We start from the raw sequence: 18,378 nt of genomic DNA, 5'->3' as shown, positions 1-18,378 counted from the left end.
TCTGTGGTGATTATGAATGAGTATGTCTAATTTAATTGATCCCTTTATTCTGTGAATATTATCAGAGATAAGTAGTTCATGGTACAGTATTTTTTGTATGACAAATTGTCTAAAACTGTTGCACCAAATGAAAACACAAGCCTTTTCCAGGCTTGTTTTAAAAGATTGCAGACCAGCTTCTTTTGAAAGCAGCACAAAGCCTTAACATCACTTCCTTTACAACTCTGTCCTATCCAAGCCACAGGTTCATGATGTTTTAAATTGTCCTTGTGCTGGAGAATGTGCTTTAGCTTTCTGCTGCTCTGAAGGCTCCAGTGAGGGAATTGGAAGGACTACACTGTTACTGACACAGAAGCAAACAAACTGTTGAGGTGCCTGAATAGAAAGGTTCCGATGGTTTGCTAGAAGCCAGGAATTTGGAAGCGACCATTCCATCTTTTATGACACATATTCTAACTACCAGCTTGTGTGATTCTAAGTTAGAGGACAAGCTTATGCTTAATAATACTTACTTAAGCTAACATAAAACAGATTTCAGCATTACTCTTACTGCAAGCACTAGAGGAACAGCAGCAAAATGTGTGTTTCATCTTGTAAAGTTCTTCCTTACCTGTTCGTCCTTTTACGAGCAGGAAGAGCACTGAAAGTCGGAGCTAATGGCTTGAAAAAGAAACGTACTCAGCATCTTTGACATGTTAGAAAAGTTTAAATTTGTAACACAGACTGAAGTTCTTTGTCCTGGCTCTTGTTTTTGCACTTAATACAACTGGGTTCTTGCAATATCTTTCTTACCTGTTTATGATGATTGTTACTTGAAGGTCATGACTGGTTAGAGCTATTTGATATTCTCATGTTCTGGTGCTGTAGCCTCCAGTGCTGTGGTGCTCCATTTTAGAGCACAAAGATCAAATCATTTAGAGGGACAGCAGCACCTTCAAGGGTCCTTTTTTCACACTGAGGTTCCTGTGTATAAAATGAGGTCTTGGTGTACTAGCACAGGTCTCTTCTAAACTAGGCAGAAGGTGGCTATCATGCATCTTTTGCTCTCCTCCAGCGTGGCCTGCAGCCCCCTCCTCCCTACACACACTGCCTTTAACAAAAACCTTTTCTATGATGGGAGTAGAAAACTTAACAGGCTCAGAAGTGGGAATTTCAGTGACCTTTAGCTAAAGTAATACTAAAAGCATTTAAAGAGAAGTGTGAGTAAATGGGAACCATGTGGGGGGAAAGAATTAAGAGGAAGAAGGGTTCCTCCCTCTGTAGCTGAAGGGGATGTTCTCAATACCCAAGCATGATAAAACATGCAGGTTGGTAATTTTCCAAGGAGTCCAGGGAAAGTTGGCTCTTCCCCTTTTCATGTAAGGCACTGAGCAAACAGCTGGGGGAATGCTGGCTCCTGCTTTTATTATGTGTCAGTGTCCATTTTAATGTCAAACAAATAAACAAGGCAAAACAAAAGCTGCTATTTAAGGTACAAACAGTCTTCAATTGTATTTTGAGGCATACTGTGATATGCAAAGGGGTTTTGGCCTAACTGTTACAATAGCTGCTTTGCAATTTAAAACCAATTCTTTTGCAGAGCCTGGTTCTGTGGGTAATGGTAAGCTTGTCACAGCAATAAAAGTAATATCACAGAATGAGGTTATGACTGTTTTCTTTAAAGTACCATGAGCTTTTTTTTCCCCTCATAACTTAAAATTTCATTCTGTTAAAGTTCCACTCCATATTAAAACAACTGAAGAGCTCAATGTTGACACATCTGCATCCAACCTGTTACCTTGACATTTGTCCCACAGCATTTTGCTTAAATTAAATACAGGTCTTCATACTTCCCATTGTATGTTCCTCGTCCCCTGAGCTGTAGCTTGCAAGGCTTCTCTCCCAGCATTCCTGTAATGGTCACGATAGTTTCATATTCAGTGTCACTCCTAAAATGCAGAGCAAAAAGGCAGTTCAGTTACAGCGAGATGTTCTGTGCTTAAGTTACTTTGCAGAGGAAAAAAGGGAGAATGGTGCCCTAAGACATAAACTGCTCCTAGTTGCAAGTACTGGTCTCCTCCATTAGTGTTGAGTGGGCATGTGGCAGTCGCTTCAATAGTGTCATCTCCCACAACTACGTTTAGGATGTTCAAAAAGAATGCTCCAGTCTGTACCTCAAGTAAAGGCTTTGGACTATTAACTCCATGTTTGGAAGAACAACTTGAGTGGCCTCCTACTTGTGAAATTTTATTTTAGTTAAATAAATGAAGTTCTGCTGAGGGCTAGTGTTTGGGAGCAAATGCCTGCACTGCCTTGATGTGAACACTCCTCCCTGTGACAGAGAAAGTTTGAAACAAAAGTTTCTGTCCCCTCCAAACCTTAGCACAAGGGATAAAACTACCCTTGCTGTAAGTGGAAGTCTTACAGCATGACTTGCCTAAGGCTACCTAACACCCCTGAGACGCTTCATCTGAAGGGCTTCGCTGTGTCCGAGATGGCTGTTGTAGAGGCCTGAGGTCAGAGCCTGTTCTGCCAGACAACTATTATTTTTTGCTTCTCACGCAAAATTCCCCTGCAGGAAGACCACTGATTTAGGGAGGTCAATTATTAAAATCACCTCACACCTTGCATATAATAATTTACTAATGCCACACTAGTCCTGAGCTCTGCTGTGTTGGGAATTCTTCATCTGGAGCTCAAGCTGGTTGCTCTACAAGCAGTATCTTTGCTCTCCGGTACTTTCAGGCACACTAAGTACTGTATCTGTCGTCAAATGAAAAGCAGCACTTCAGGCATATTCACAAGCACTGTAGAAAAATGTAGGCAGTCGGGAGCCTGGGGAGGTCTCTGGTCCACCACGCTGCTCAGAGCAGGGATGGCTTAGAGCAGCTGCTCAAGGCCTCGTCGCACTCAGGTTTTGGAGGCTCAAGATCTCAAGGTGTTCCAGGGAGCCCGAAGTTAGGTCAGTAACCTGTCACCTGTAGGTTGCTGCTTGAAAATTCCATCAGCAGTGTTCAGCGTTCACTGAAATCACTGGGATAGACCTGTCTGTCTGAAACTTTCTACCACCATCTGTCCAGCTCTGGAGCCCTCAGCGCAGGAGAGACAAGGACCTGTTGAAGCGGGTCCAGAGGAGGCCACAGAAATGATCAGAGGGCTGGAACAGCTCTGCTGGGAGGACAGGCTGGGAGAGCTGGGGGGGTTCAGCCTGGAGAAGAGAAGGCTCCAGGGAGACCTTAGTGCAGCTGCCAGGACTCAGAGGGGGCCTATAAGAAAGAGGGGGACAGACTTTTTAGCAGAGCCTGTTGCCATAGGACAAGGGGTAATGGTTTTAAACTAAAAGGCAGTAGATTTTGACTAGATGGAAAGAAGAAATTTTTGACCATGAGGGTGGTGAACCACTGGCCCAGGTTGCCCAGAGAGGTGGTAGATGCCCCATCCCTGGAAACGTCCCAGGTCAGGTTGGACGGGGCTCTGAGCAACCTGCTCTAGTTGAAGATGTCCCTGGTCACTGCAGGGGGGTTGGACTAGATGGCCTTGAAAGGTCCCTTCCAACACAAACCATTCTATGATTCTATGTGATAACTTCCAAGAAAATAATTTGGAATGGAAGCTGAATTTTGCTACAGGAGTTGCATCTCCCTAATTAGAGCAAAGAAATTAAAGGCTTTGGGTCTTTGCCTCTTCCATTCACAACTAATTTCTAGCCTTGACAAAAGGTTATGACAAGATGTCCATAAACAGAACAGTATTAGACGCTTATAGGACAACGTAATTTTCAACTGCTTGCTTCTGTTCTTTGCAGTCATCTGCCTGCAGCTCACATTATCTTTGCTGTGTAGAAAATGTCTGCACTAGAGGCAACAGAAATACATTGATTTTTTTTTTTTCCTTTCTCATCAAACATCGACACAACTGTTTGTTAGGCTAAACATTGGACCCGGCTAAGCAAAGGTAAAACAAATTGTATCACTGCACTGGAATAACATTTTGCTCTATTTGCTTCATCAGGAGGAACTCTGAATACGTGTAGTGAAGTGAAGAAATTTAAAAAAAGCTTCTTTTAGAGAGATGCCACAAACTATAATGAAGGATCCCCGAGACTGACTGAAAAACATGTTGCGCTTTCCTGCATGACAAATAGATCCTTTACTAGAATTCTAAGCTACTCCAGACACATTTCTCCCTCTGTCCTAATAAAATGCTGGACACAACTGTCATATCAGCCTCTACATTGATTTGCAGGCCTGAGATCTGCCCTCTGTTGAAGACATTGCACTGAAGAGCGGGATTTTACCCAGTGGTACAGAGTCAGTGTGTCAAGCCAACTGTTGGAACAGCATGATTTCGAGTGGGTAAATCTAAAGTCTGAAATTCTGGGTGCCAATTCCAAAAGAAATCCCGTATGTGGAAACATGGTTATATGGAAAAATTACCAGCTGGAAGCCCAGGATCGGCAAGTGTTAGAAGCAAAACGAGCAGCCTGGTAACAGAAGAACCGAGCAGAATGGCTCTCTGCTTTCAGTGACTACTCACACCGTACGTCGCGGCTTGCCAGCGAATAACAGCAAGATTTCAGTCCTGGTAACTGTACCTTGCAGTAAAGCTGATCTGCAAAACTTCCTTGGTAGGTGGGTCCCCTTCACGTGCCTCCAAAATGCCTTTAGTAGGGGAGACAGCAAACACTTCAAGGTCGTTCTGCTGTTCCTGTTCATCTGCAATAAAGGGGCAAATATCCAACAAAACAATACCAGACCCTTTGTATAAAGTTTATACAGCGTGTAGCACTCAAAACAATGCGCCTTCTTGCTAGCCATGAATCATGTCTTGCACTTCAGAGGCTTCCTATGCATGTGGCCAGTTTCTGTTTTCATCCTCTAATCAAGGGGAGTGATCAATGGCCTCCACATCAAAATAATAAGGCCCTGATCTTTCCTTTGAAGCCCATCTGTTGTTAATGTCATTAGGCAGAAGCTCAAACTGAACTCATGAGGAGCTGCTGCTTCTTGTTGCCTCTTAGGATTATATTATAAATGAGCAAAGCATGTCCACTACTTGTGAGGGCTGATTCAATCTTTTGGTTAAAACTGGAGTAACTGCTGAAATCAGTAGAGATGGCTGGTGTAAAAAAAAAAAAAAAAAAAAAAAAAAAAGAAAGAAGAAAAAGCCCACATGAGTGAGAACAGAAGCAGATTTGATACATTTGCAGCCAAGATGATCATATATTGGCTATATATTTGAGTGAGTGATGCAGTCTTACTAAATAAAACCACTGAATAGTGAAACTATATAGCAAGGGAATCCAATTGCAAAACCAGAATACCCAGCAGAACAGTCCAGTAACTTCTACAGCCACTCCTGTTACACAGGAAGACGTGTTCAGTCTTGGTCTGTGCAACAAAGCAGGTCTTGAAATCAACCGTGTCGCAAGACAGCTCCAGAACTGGGACAGTGAGGTATGCTGTCACTGGGACCAGCTGCAAGACAGAGGAAAGGGAAAGGAGAAAAAAAAAAAACCAAACACCACCTTATTTTTGTAGTGCTTTAATAATATATGTTACAGCTGGATCATTCTTACCTCAAGCACTGAATCAGAAGTTCTGTGTTCTTTTGTAATAGAGTCAATTCTCCATTCTACAGCTTTTGAATGAATTAAGTTGTTGCTTGTTTTACTGTTTTGGGATAGGTTTTCAAACCAGACACTGTGGTCTTAATGAAGTAACAGAGAGTGAACATTCTGATTTGTTATTGGGGTTTTCTGTGGAGACACAGACATTACAGCATCCTGTAGTCCCTTAGGACTGTATATGGCCCACTGTGAGTCATTTGATTGGTACAGATTGCCCAAGGTTATTACTAAACTGACTGTATCTTAGAGATGGTGCCTGGATCTTGCAGATCAGTCCTCAGAAATACCTGCTATGAAAAAAAAATATGCCTGCAGTGTACTGTAACTGCTGAATACTTGGGGGTGTGGGGTTTATAGCTTTCCATCTGGAAGAGATCAGTCTTTAAATGTGTGTGAGCTGTGACCATACCACATGAGTTAGACTCAGGAGACTTTCAAGAAGTGCTTGGGTACTGCAGGAGGCAACGCTTGGTGACTCAGTTGCTGGCATGTTCGCTGAGACAGCCCTGACCCCATGTCTCAGAGGGACATTGAGAGTCACACTGTGATTGGGTCTGGTAATGGTTTTAAACTAAAAGAAGGCAGACTTAGACTAAATATAAGGAATAAAATTTTCACAATGAGGGTGGTGAAACACTGGCCCAGGTTGCCCAGAGAGGTGGCAGATGCCCCATCCCTGGAAACATCCCAGGTCAGGCTGGACAGGGCTCTGAGCAACCTGCTCTAGTTGAAGGTGTCCCTGGTCACTGCAGGGGGGTTGGACTAGGTGACGTTTAAAGGTCCCTTCCAACACAAACCATTCTATGATTCTATGATCTAGGTCATCATGCTTTGCAAAGAGCTGGGGTACGAGCACCAGGGTGCCGACCCAAAACCGCTCTGTCCATCTCAGAGTCACCTGCAATCTCAAGAGGGCTATCTCCTTTTGGAAATCTGTGGCCACCCACTTTAACTGGATGACACAAGTTACTCTAGAAGTGTATATCAAAGACAAGTAAATCCTAAGGCATGTTCGTTCTGAGTTAGAGATGCTGATAAAACATAGCCCTTTCTCAGGGCCCACAGATCCCACTCTGATCTTACCTGGATAGTGCGGTTACTGTGTTCGATGACCAGATTTTGATTAAACTTCAGCTTTCTCTCTCCATTTGCAAACTGGAGCACTTGGAATCCAGGAAGCAGCTGGGTATCTGGCAAGTGTTGATACGTAAGTAACTCCGGAGTTGTGTGGAATGACACTTTCACCTGTGGGAATTGGAATGCAGATGACCATCACATAAGAAGACACTGTGTGCAGGAAATCCAAAGTAAACACTGCTCAAAAGCCCAGGAGCACATTTTCCCACTGGAACCCAAAGGTGTCATGCCAGCAACCAAATTCCCACTGGAACAAAGCATTTAATTAAAGAAAAAACACAGCTATTTCCTATGAACCCAGTACACAGAGATGGAGTGTAAAGATGAACAGCTCATCTCTGAACCACAGGGGAGAAACAGTCTCTAGAAAGACAAAGGTTCTAAATTCCCAAGGTTACAAATACCATATTCCCAAAGTGTCTTAAACACATAAGGCTTCTTTCTTCCCACACACGCAGAATTAAGCCATGTGTGTGTCTGTCAAAATGAACACTGAAAAATGAGAAGCACACTTCAGAACTGCAACTGTTACTCATTCTTTGCAACCCTAGCTAATTCGTGACTCCAAGACTTTTGTTTCCTTTAATGCCATTGTGTACACCCAAAACGAACCAAATTTTTCTGTGTTTGCACTGCCTGCATCTAATTTAAGGAAATGAGGGACTGCAGTCCTTCGAAATCTTTTAATTTGTCCAGCATAAATATGGCTATTGACTTAGGTGAGCTCCAAAAACCACAGGGTTTTCTGCAGGAGTTTGCAACAGGTCAGAGTTGATGACTTTCTGCATCAGGGCCACTGCAGAAAAATATTTTGTACCCACAGTAACAGGCAAAATTGCTGTAATTAGTATTTGCTAATATACCACTGTTTCCCCTGAAATTGGGAGATTTCTATACTGGCTGTGGTTTTCCTTGTGGTTCATCTGGGCCATGCTAACACACCAATTACTAAACTATCTATTCTGGCACAGGGTTATTATTTTTGAGCCTACCAACATGTTTTGCTGTGGATAAAGTACAAGTTGTGGTTGCTGTTCGTTTTCCTCCTTCTTGCTGTGGAATGTTTTGGTGCTCTTTTTGGGATCCGTGCTGGACAGGCTGAAGGGCGTAGACAGAAGGAGCCTGAAGTACAGAGGAACCTTAGTGCAATTGATGAGCTTCAAACTCTGAGTCATTACTGAACCTGTCAAAACCTGGTGGAGAAATGATTCAAAACTGGTTAGTTTTAATACCCTTGAGAGGTTTGTGCCAGTCTGTCTGGCCATTCAGCACCACTAGGAATCTGAAGGACTTTATCCCAAAGCAGCCCAGTAATTTTTTACTTGTGTTTTTCAAACTTTGAGTAAAATAGCAAAATAAAAATCATGTAAGACAGTTTAAAAGTCTTTGAATGTCAAGAATTACAGAAACTGACCACACTGCTTTAAGTGACTCATTCTGCTATCAGACCTTTATGTCCTGAAAATAAGTACTAATTTTTCTATTTATGAACTCCTCTTCAAAGAGAAAGACGTATAAAATAGTCATTGTCTAAGCTCAGCTTTGCTTATTCCTGGATAATAAGTACTTGTAGTCCTTTTGTCTTACCTACCTTGTTATGTGCAATATGGAAAATTGCAACATGAGGCTACAGGCAATAAAGATGTTCTGAATTCTTACAGTAGCACAGCGGTACAAACCAGCTGAATACATCGCTGCATGAGATACTTACTCCTAGCAGAGACTGATCTGGTACGAGATCACTTGCCATTGAATAAAACACCATTCCTCTGTCATGATCGATGTCTACTTTTAACCTGAGTGTAAAGAATCAGAGCTGGTCAGAGTCCTGCCCTCCAGGCTGAGTCCTTCTGCGAGCGAACCAGCCGGCAGTGTGACAGTACTTACAGAGCATGCCTTATGAAAGCTTGCAAGTCTATTCGGAACGGTGGAGCTTCATAGCCATGTCTGCGACGCACTTTGTTAGGCACTGTCTTCGCAAGCTGACAACAAAATGAAAACAGAAATGACATATAAAATGGTAGCGTTAAAACCTGAAATCCTACTTTTATCCCGAGAGGCTGTTAGCAAAAATAGGATCCTGCTTTGACAACACCTGTTTGTAAGACATGATGGCAACATGCAAGGAACAGCAAAAGCTAAGCAGTAGTTGAACTCTGGCTGTGGCTGGTTAATACAGATGCAGATGTTTCTTCCTCCAGGAGTTGGGAAAGTTAGAGGTGTTTTTATTAAATATTCTATTCTCATTCATTCATTATACCTTGCACCTTTGCATGATTCATGTCAGAGAATCACAGAGCAATTCATAAAACACTATTCAAGCCTCACATCAGCCTGTGAGCTGCACTTGCAGTTGCTGAAGAGGAAGCTTCCCAGAGGAGAAATATGCTGTCCAAATTCACACAGGAAGGTAGATGCAGAGCCAGGAACAGATCTCGGCAGTCCTGAGTCTCAGTCCCATTGTTAACTACTGCTATCAACAAAACCTGATGTTGTGACAGTGTTTCAAACCCTGGGCTTTTGTTTGGGATCTGCTGCACCAGACAATGTGAGAAGATGGTGACATTCCCACCCCGGAATGCTTCCAAGCTAAAAGGCAAATGCAACAAATGAAACAAATGGTGAAGGAAGGATGTACAGGACTGTTTATACAGACTGGCCAGGTACGCAGCAACCTGTACGTAAATTACAGGAAAGGAAACGATTATTTTCTAGTCATCTTTAGCCTTGCTTACCTTTAGCCTTGCGAGAGCTTACCTTGTCGTCTAGGTTCATGAAACCCAGCACAAACCCCTTGCATTGCGCTTCAGGCACGGCCTCTGGCAGGACCCGTGGGGTGAAGGAGATGCAAACGGAGATGCTGCCACCTCCTGGAACCACCTGCAGGCCAGAGACAACCGCTGAGCAGTGCAGGGAGTTGCCTGGGATTGCACAAGCGTCCTCAGCGCTCAGCTGCTAGAACTTGAGTTGCACAAGCAGCATGAAATCTCCTGGGGATGGGCTACCCTCAGGCATGCACTAAAATGACATTTGACAACAAAACTGACTTGCTTCAGCTGCAAGTATGACTGTAGCCACTCTTGAGCATCAACAGAGTCACAGACCAACTCCCTAAGTACCCATACTTATGTAGGTATCTGTTTGTTTTTAAAAACACCCCATTTTGCCCAGTCTTACTCCACAGCTAACTCAGATGATTCTCCCACAACTGCCAGCACTCACCGATACAAGAAATATTTTTTTAAGAGTTACAAGTGTGTGAATTAAGAGCATTTTACACTTTGGTTTACTCTTGGGTATGTTTTTATTTTACGTGACAGCAGGGAATGTAATCAAATGCAGCTAACAGTGGATTTTCTGGGATTTACGGGTTGAAGAGATTCTGCTTTCTTTAGGTGCCTTATGTACATTATGGTTAAATCCTGCTATTGCTGCAGAAAAACCTTTGCCATCTCCCTACAGAGCCAATTCATGTCTAGCTGAGTTTGTAAGCTCAGGGGCCGTGTGGTATGTACTGCTTTTGGGCTCATGCTGTGCAGACACAAACTCCCTCACTTATGTGATCACAGGGTGAAGTGTTTGGTCTTGCTGCACCTACGTTCAGCAGAAGCAAAACTAGCTCAGCTCTCCTTGCACTGCATTTCCCTGCTCAGAGTGGTGAGGAGCTTAAGAAAGTTCTGCCTAAGGTCTACCAGGGCTAGAGCAGAGATAGTAAGCTCCGTCATGTCCTACAACACTGCAGGGTCTGTGCATTGTGGTCACAGAGAGCTTAGTTGTTCAGACATGGACTTAAGCCAGGTCTGGCCAGCTGTGCTGCACAACACCTGAGCTAACAGACCTTCCTGGAGCGATAGTAGAAACAAGGAGAACATTTCTGCAGAGGAACACCTGAATGGCTCCATAGGCATCAACTCCATTCCACACGGGCCAGGCTCACTGCTGGCCACAACTGATAGAGGCTGTCTCCACAATGAGGCACTTGTTCATTTGAACTATCTCAGCCTCAGCTACCCCAGAGCTGACTGTAGGCTTTATTGCTTTGAGATACCATTTCTGTAATTATTTCTTTTATGTAATCTTTAGCTCATTCTAACTTGTAACTGAAACCCTTTGGCAAAAAGCTTGCTAATATTTAAGAATCAAAATTGACCCACTGATATTTTGGGCAACACTGTCACTCATAGTTAGATCTTTCCACTGCTGTCTGCATTATCTTCTTCCTAAGGAATTGTGACACTGTGGCCCCTGTTTGTACCAGTTAGATTTATGGGTTACAACTGCTCATTCAAAAGAGTTGTCTATAGGACACCCCTTTCCCAGCAGCCTGCTTTCCAACCTTGCCACACCTCTTAGCAAATCTATCCTGCTTAAATAACATGCTTCCAAAGCTTCAGGCTGGATGCCTCCCACTTAATGCCACACATTTCACGGAAGCAACCCAAGTGAGAAGACCAGAGATGCCACTCTAGAGAGCTTAGCGCAACTGAACACCTAATTCCAGTCATCAGTTAACTGCTTAAACATAGGTGGGACTCTTTCTGTTTTCTGTTGACTTTGCAAACTATTCTCATGGACATCTTCAAGACTCCAAAGCCTCCCAGCCTACTGTTTCCCTGTTCAGTAGTCTCTACCCTAAACCAAAGCTATCCCATCCTCTTTCTCTGCCTCCTCTGTCCGGCAGAAAATATGCTAAATCTAAGCACAAAGAAAAAGTAAAAGCTTACTATCTGTCTTGGAGTAATGGAGTAGGGATTGTCTGCAGGAATCCCTTCATGAGGTCGTATAAGTACAGAGACGATTTTCTGTATTGTAGGTTCTTCAGTGATGATTTCCTTCTCTTTGCTGTCAGAGTCTGAAGACTGCAGGGACACAAGGGTGGAGAATGGTTAAAACTGTTACGCTGCAAAGGAGGAATGCAAGTGAAGTGTACAGGGAACTGCTGCACTAGTCAGTAAGTATGGCCAGCTCCAGTTTCTGTCTTTCTGGCACAAAAGCTGGACATGTGGATGTGTCCTGTACATTATTTTTTTTCATGCATAGTTTTGGTCTACTGAAACTGCTCCTAAACTCCTTGGAAAATGTGCATGCTTGGGTCCTGTCCTACCAGGAGAAGCACTCAACCATAGCATCGCTGGCCCATTATACAAACCAGCACTCTAGGGCAGTAATGTTCCCTCACTGCACGAGAAAGGTTGGAGGTGTATTCAAAACAACTATGCCTTCTGAGCTGAAGCAGAGAAAACATGATTTCAGTATCTTTCCTGTAAAGCTTTTGCCAGAGAAAGATACGTATCCTGTACATATATATACATATTTCTTGATGTGACCTTTTCCCTGTCACTCCCAGTCCTTCAAGACAGTAAATTGCCATATTATAATCAAACTTCACGTGTAATAGATGCTACCATATTCTAACAGAGTAACAGAACAGATCTAACTTTATCACTGGGATAAATACCTCCATACCATTAGCTACAATCTGAATTTTGCATGTTAGATTCTGCGCCCTGATTACAGCACACTGACACCATAAAGCACCCATGAAAAAAGTAGACCCCAATTAAGAATTTTTAGTTATCGCAACACTTTCATGTAAAAATGGCGTTATTTTTTCAGTGACAGTATTTCAAAAAGTATCTCATCAGCTGCTTTTACAATTTTAAGAAAAGGAGAAGCTGAAGAACTATTTGCTTATAGTTCATTCTGGAAACTGATTGCTGATACCAATAGCCAGCTACCCATGTATTGCTTTTTTGACTGTGAGAGGAGCTGACATTTCTTTTAACAATCTATCTCTTAGTTACAAGTTGTATCGTGTGTTATTGTTTTCAACCTTTCATGCCAAGAAACCCATCATGTATCTCAGCAGCGGTATAAAAAACAGACTAACAGCTGACCTCATCTGTGGTTTGAGAAGCTGGATAAATGCTTCCACAGGGAATGGCAGTTTGATCCAACTCTAACACAGTCTCTGACTCTGAGGTGCTACCAACTGATGCAGTCTCAGTTTCATCCATGTCCTTAGGAGGAAAAGGGTCTCCAAACAACATCAACAGGTCCACCAGCTTTTTATCCTCTTGCTCCTGGTTGTAAATTTCCCAGTCCAGGCGAATGTCTAAATCGAGAAGAAGAAAGGAAAATTCCTTCTGATCATTAAGAAGACTAACCGCTTAATTGGCACCAGAGAACCAGAATATCAAGTAATGAATTTGTGTCTAGCAACTGGATTTGTATTAAAGCACATCTTAAGCTCTCCATGTTTGCTGTAAACTAAAATGATTTAAGACTATGTGTGTTATGCTTTTCTTACAGCTTGGACACCCTCTAGGTCCCAAATTATACTTTTAATAACATTCAAATAAATTATGAGTATTTTGTTTGTTAAGCAAATGTGTTTGGTGGCATTCAGAAAAAAAAAAATGGTGATTGACTTTTGAACTTAAAATCTCACTCAAGAGATAAAAAGACTAAACACAGATGCCCCTAAGAAGCAGGCAGCACATCTGATTGATTGACCAGGGTTAGTGCTGTGAGTGATTTACAAAAACAGCATGGAAAAATCCTGAATTCCCATCATTTCAATGAGCAAAACCCCAGACATATCAGAATAGGATGTGCCATTTCATAGTAACAACACACTGAGTCAATTACATATATTCTACTGCACTCTGGCTGGAGCTTACCTGCTTTACTGTTATGAAAAGCAAGCGAATATTCACGGCAGTAATGCCACAATGATAAATACTATTATGCATATAAAGACCTGACGACATGTATTATTGTTCTGTACTAGCTAAGTTAGAAAACAGCTTAGACACTCTCTTATGTACTAGTATTATTTTTACAAAAACTATCTTGATTAGGAAACAAGTAGGCCTGTTAATAAAAATAGAAGGACCCATTAACATGTTAATTATCATAAGGAGCAGAATGCAAGTGTTGATGTCTGCTGTACAAAAGTCATTCTTACCAAAGGGAGTGGGATTGTTGAGCTGGACCCTCCGAAAGACAGGAGACCCTCCAGAGACATGAGTGCCAAACCTGAGGGGGGGAACCTTGTTATCAGTACATACAAAAAATAAAAGTGAACGTCTGAAATCATTGAAGATTTGTTTAAAAGTGGAAACCTATCTGGCTGCCCTGGCAGCAGCCTGTTAAGAGTGGCTATCAGGTAAAGCATGGCCTATACTGTGACGTACAATATTGCTTTATTTAATCAGTCTCTTTTTCCCAGTTTTCTTAGTTGTCTCAGATGTTTCAGGGTAAACACGTGAAGTCAGCTTTTGTGGAACACTCTGGCAGCGGCAGCAAATGGCTACACAGCAGCAGAGTGACCTGTGTCAGACGCAGATTTCCAGGTGTAAAAGGGTTTTTTTTATGGTGGATAGCGAAATCCAGTTTCTATGCCCCGTCACAGAGCTAACATTGCAAATGCTCCTGGCTGCAGTATGATACGCAACACTAATTCCTCTGAAGTCAGAAAGAAAGAGTCATGCTGGATGGCAGCTGGCTGAGCGTGTAGTGCTGTGGTCCCCATAAACCAACGCTCACCTCTCACCCAGATGTGCAGATGCAACTTGCTGTATGAGAGGGCTCAAACCTTCCTCTGCCCCTATTTACCTTGGGGCTGCATTTCTCCCAGTCCAGGTAAAGGGACAGGGGGAAATGAACTGTGGATGATGAGGAGAACTGCCACCGTGCAGCAGTGTCCACCTCCACCGAATCAGACGAGGCTGGACTGGGTGACCGCCTACGACTGTAAGCCCAGAACAGCAATTGCTGGTAAACCTCAGAAGGCTTGTATGCAGATTCTTTTCTACTTATGCTGGCAGAAACAAATGTATTGGTGTTATAGAAGCAGGTACTGTACTTTGACAGTCACTTTGCTGACCTTCTCATGATATCACGACAAGATGGGAACATGTGTGTATGTTGGCTGTAGTCTAATGGTATTTAATTCTCTGACTTCTCTGATGGTGTTTTGCACTATACCTGATTACGGGTCGCTCTGTTTGTGGTCCTGTCATCTGTAGGAACATTGGACAGCCTTTCACAGTCATTTGCATAGGAATTAATTTAGGTTGTAAGTCTCCCACCTATTAAAAATGAATTTTTGCTATCAAAATCAAGATAAAACTTTAGTTCTCTGGGTTACAAAATTATGTTTTGAAAACTGGTTGGATTTTCAAATATTTTTGACTGGTTTCTTTTGACAGCATCTAATTCATATGCTAACGAAAGCTCTTCTCAGCAGGAGAATGCAATACCTCATACATTCATCAGCCTTCCTGCAGCTTTTCCATACAACACAATATATTGTATTGATAGAGCAGAGCAGTGCACTGGCCAGCTACTAAACAGATTTTATAAATCTAAACTGCTCCACTCATTTTAAAGGCACATGAAAACTTCCCAAGGGATAAACACGTTACCCCAAAACTAAACTGCGCACTGTAAGAGCAAACAATCACTCCTTATTTGTTGTTGGAGGTAGCGGTATAGTAATATCTATCCTGATTTTTTACAGAAATCCTAACAAACTGAAAAAGTATTTTTAACAGAAAGGAATCTGGGAAATATAATTGGTCTAAAATCTGCCATAGCAATACTTCACTCGAAACTGAACCCTCACCTACCTTACAGACAAGATCATCCCAGTACTCTCCCCACATGTTGTTGTAAGCTGTTATTTCTACGATTAGCTGCTGGAAGGCTTTCAGAGTTCCTGTGGAAGGTTGTACATGGAAAGCTACTCCCTTCCCATGAGATAGCACTGCTGCTGCAAATTCTGAAGGAGCACAGCAAAGAAGCATTTGATGAATTTTGAGGAAACAGAACAAAGTGAGTCTTTCAACGGATTATATTTTTAGCTGGTGTTAATTGGTCTAACCTCACTAGCTTAAAAAAAAAAAACCTGGAATTATTTACACAACCCACATTTATACCACTTTACACAAGTTCCCTTCTGCAGTGGGTCTTAATCTGTTTTTTTGAGAGTTCTTGCAGAGATTATTTCATAGAAGGACTCCCTTCCAAAAACCTGATCCAGGACTTTTTGGGATATGCAAGGCACTAATTAGTTACATGAAAACACACCCTCAATTTGAGAAAAAGAAGCTGGAATTTGTGCTAACTGGTTATCATTCTATTAGCAGCTGCCTGTTTACCTCTGTGTGCTCTTCAACACAAAGAATGAATTACAAAGAGCAAAGCCTTTCCACATTCTGAGTCACCTGGCCTTCTAAATCAAAAAGCTTGCATGGAATCTGTCAGAACAGCATTTTTCCAATCTTAAGTACTAATTCAACAGCTGAAAGCCTCTGTCTTTGTAACAGATACCAAACACTATGGCAAAGTACCAATATGTTCAAGTTTTATTTTGGATACAGAAGACACATCCACACGTTATAGCATTTGCTCCCATTTCCTCCCTCCCTAGGTCTCATGTGGCTTCGACTATTATTATTTTTCAGCACAACACATCAGAAATGATAGATGGGCTGTGCTGTAGCTTTCCACAGTGGGGAGAATATATAAAAGAGTTTGAGGGAGAAAAGCCTGCTGCAATAATATTGGAAGACTGTATAAGAGGGAAATAGCCAAACGCTGTGGATGTCATCCATACTCTGTGCTGGGAGTGATTCTGGGAGTGAACTATCACCAGAATCACCCATTTTTGTTTCAGACTGTTGTTTTCAAGAAAAAAAGAGAGGAAAGAGAGAGAGAAAGGAAGGGAGGGGGAGAGAAAGAAAAAAAAAACGGGGGGGGGGGGGGGGACTGGGAAGAGAGAGATTGACCTAATGCTTATGCAACGTGGGCTTTCAAACTCAAGAATGAACCGAGGAACTAAGTCATTTAACAGTATAGACTTATCCAGATACTCCAAGAATGAAATGATGTGCCTAACTGGCACATTTAACGCTGAATACGGTAGTCAGTTGGCTTTTGCTTTCTTGCCACTGAGGGGATTAACAGCTGTTCTCATACCTGACTGTGCTCTTCTGGCTGCATGTTTTGTGACGGGCCCTCTTCTTTTCACCAGGTAGCTTGAGGAGCTTGGAAAAATAAAGAAATCACAGTGACAATTCTGTGACATGAGAGAAACTCTGCTAAAGTAACAGCTCTATCTGACTCCTACATTAGCGGCCATTATAACCTAAAGAAGGACTGCTTACAAGCATTTTTTGAAAGTAACATCCTTAAGAGTGAATCAACTTGAAAGTTGTAAGACTGTGTACAGTCTAACACAACAGAGCCTTGGCTAGCGTAAATCAGCTTAAGTCCATTGGCAACAAGAGTGTTTTGCCATTTCCACCAGCTAAACCTTCCATCCTTGCATTGCAAGCTTCCTGTTTCTGCAGGAAACCTCACCAGCAGGTTTCATTACCATTGTCAAGAGTAAAAGCTTAAAAACACCCCACCAGAGCACTGCAGAAAGTGTATCTTGTGACTGCAGACTTAATCCAGACCTAAATTAGTATTTAAGTCATTATGCAGAAAAGCAAGACTTACGGGCAGATTCCTTGTTCTGGAGTAAGTGAATAGCCAGTAAAATACTCAGCTTCTAGTTTGAATGGAGCACTGATTCCAGTGTGATTGGTAAGAATTAGCTGAAGCTTTACTATGTCTTTGAAGGCAACTTCAGATCCAAAGTCCAAAAGAACATCACATGGGCTTTGTAACCTTTGTCTTTCATCACTGTCAAAAAAAATTACATTAGTATTAAAACATCAGTCTTGTTTTCTTATGCCACAGATAATTTCAGTAGATTTTAAAATGTGCAATATGCAATGTGGTTGTGATGATCAGTGTAAAAGGACCATGCAGCCTGTAATTTTTGTCATCAGCACTTACTGTTTTTCCTTTTTTCACTTCTATCCACATAAGGATTTATTTTGGGATATACCAAGTCAAAGAAAAGTATATTCATCTTTCTTTAATATCATGTCTCTCAGTGCAACAACAAAACTTAATGGTCCAAAATACAGGATCTTGGGTATAATTCTATAATTCTAAATTCACATCTAAGAGTTGAACTTGCAAATTTTTGGCAGTCCAGAAAATAGTTGTTATTCACAAACATGTGAGGGAATGCAGAAGTCCCACACTTCAGTTACCAGGGAGAAAGGTAATTTTTCATGCTCTCTATACACAAAAGTGTCAAGGCAACTGGCAGGTTAGAATAGCCAGGAGCACAAGGGAGAACAGACACAACACATGAACATGAGTATCACTAACATGCAGTTAACTTCACACTGATTTATTATTAATGAATTCACAGTTGTTTAATTTAATTTGTTTCAGCTAAACAATAGGGGGAGTGGAGCAGTGCTCTTCTCCAGTCTTCTCCTGGGCTTCTGAAGATGCTGAATTTGGCTAGAGTGTTAACCCATGTATTGGGTTTGTGTGGCAAGGTTTTGGTAGTGAGGGGGCTACAAAGGCGGCTTCTGCCAGAAGCTGACAGAACTTCCCCCATGTCCGACAGCACCAGTGCCAGCCGGCTCCAAGACGAACCCGCTGCTGGCCAAGGCTGAGCCCATCAGCAATGGTGGTAGTGCCTCTGGAGGACTGGAGTTAAGAAGGAGGGAAAAAACCCCCAAACCAGCAACTGCAGCCAGAGAGAGGAGTGGGAA

The 18,378-nt window shown here is 42.2% G+C and overlaps 1 protein-coding gene across 1 annotated transcript; it reads right to left on the bottom strand.

Annotated features, from left to right (window-relative positions):
* Positions 1–1,804: 1,804 nt before the first annotated feature.
* On the bottom strand, positions 1,805–17,443 carry LOC104615951 (deleted in lung and esophageal cancer protein 1-like; the record flags this gene model as incomplete). The annotated part of the gene is made up of 15 exons (XM_010295119.1): positions 1,805–1,928; positions 4,574–4,694; positions 5,303–5,456; positions 6,692–6,853; positions 7,738–7,938; positions 8,457–8,541; positions 8,633–8,727; positions 9,503–9,625; positions 11,470–11,604; positions 12,643–12,860; positions 13,716–13,786; positions 14,738–14,841; positions 15,382–15,533; positions 16,733–16,800; positions 17,258–17,443. Coding segments are annotated over 15 exons (1,999 nt in total), but the record flags the coding sequence as incomplete, so codon positions are not given.
* Positions 17,444–18,378: the final 935 nt, after the last annotated feature.

This window comes from Phaethon lepturus, unplaced genomic scaffold (genome assembly GCF_000687285.1).
Source record: "Phaethon lepturus isolate BGI_N335 unplaced genomic scaffold, ASM68728v1 scaffold1449, whole genome shotgun sequence".
NCBI classification, from domain to species: Eukaryota; Metazoa; Chordata; class Aves; order Phaethontiformes; family Phaethontidae; genus Phaethon; species Phaethon lepturus.
The sequence above is the reverse complement of the archived record's forward strand: the minus strand, read 5'-3'. Positions and strand labels throughout refer to the sequence as shown.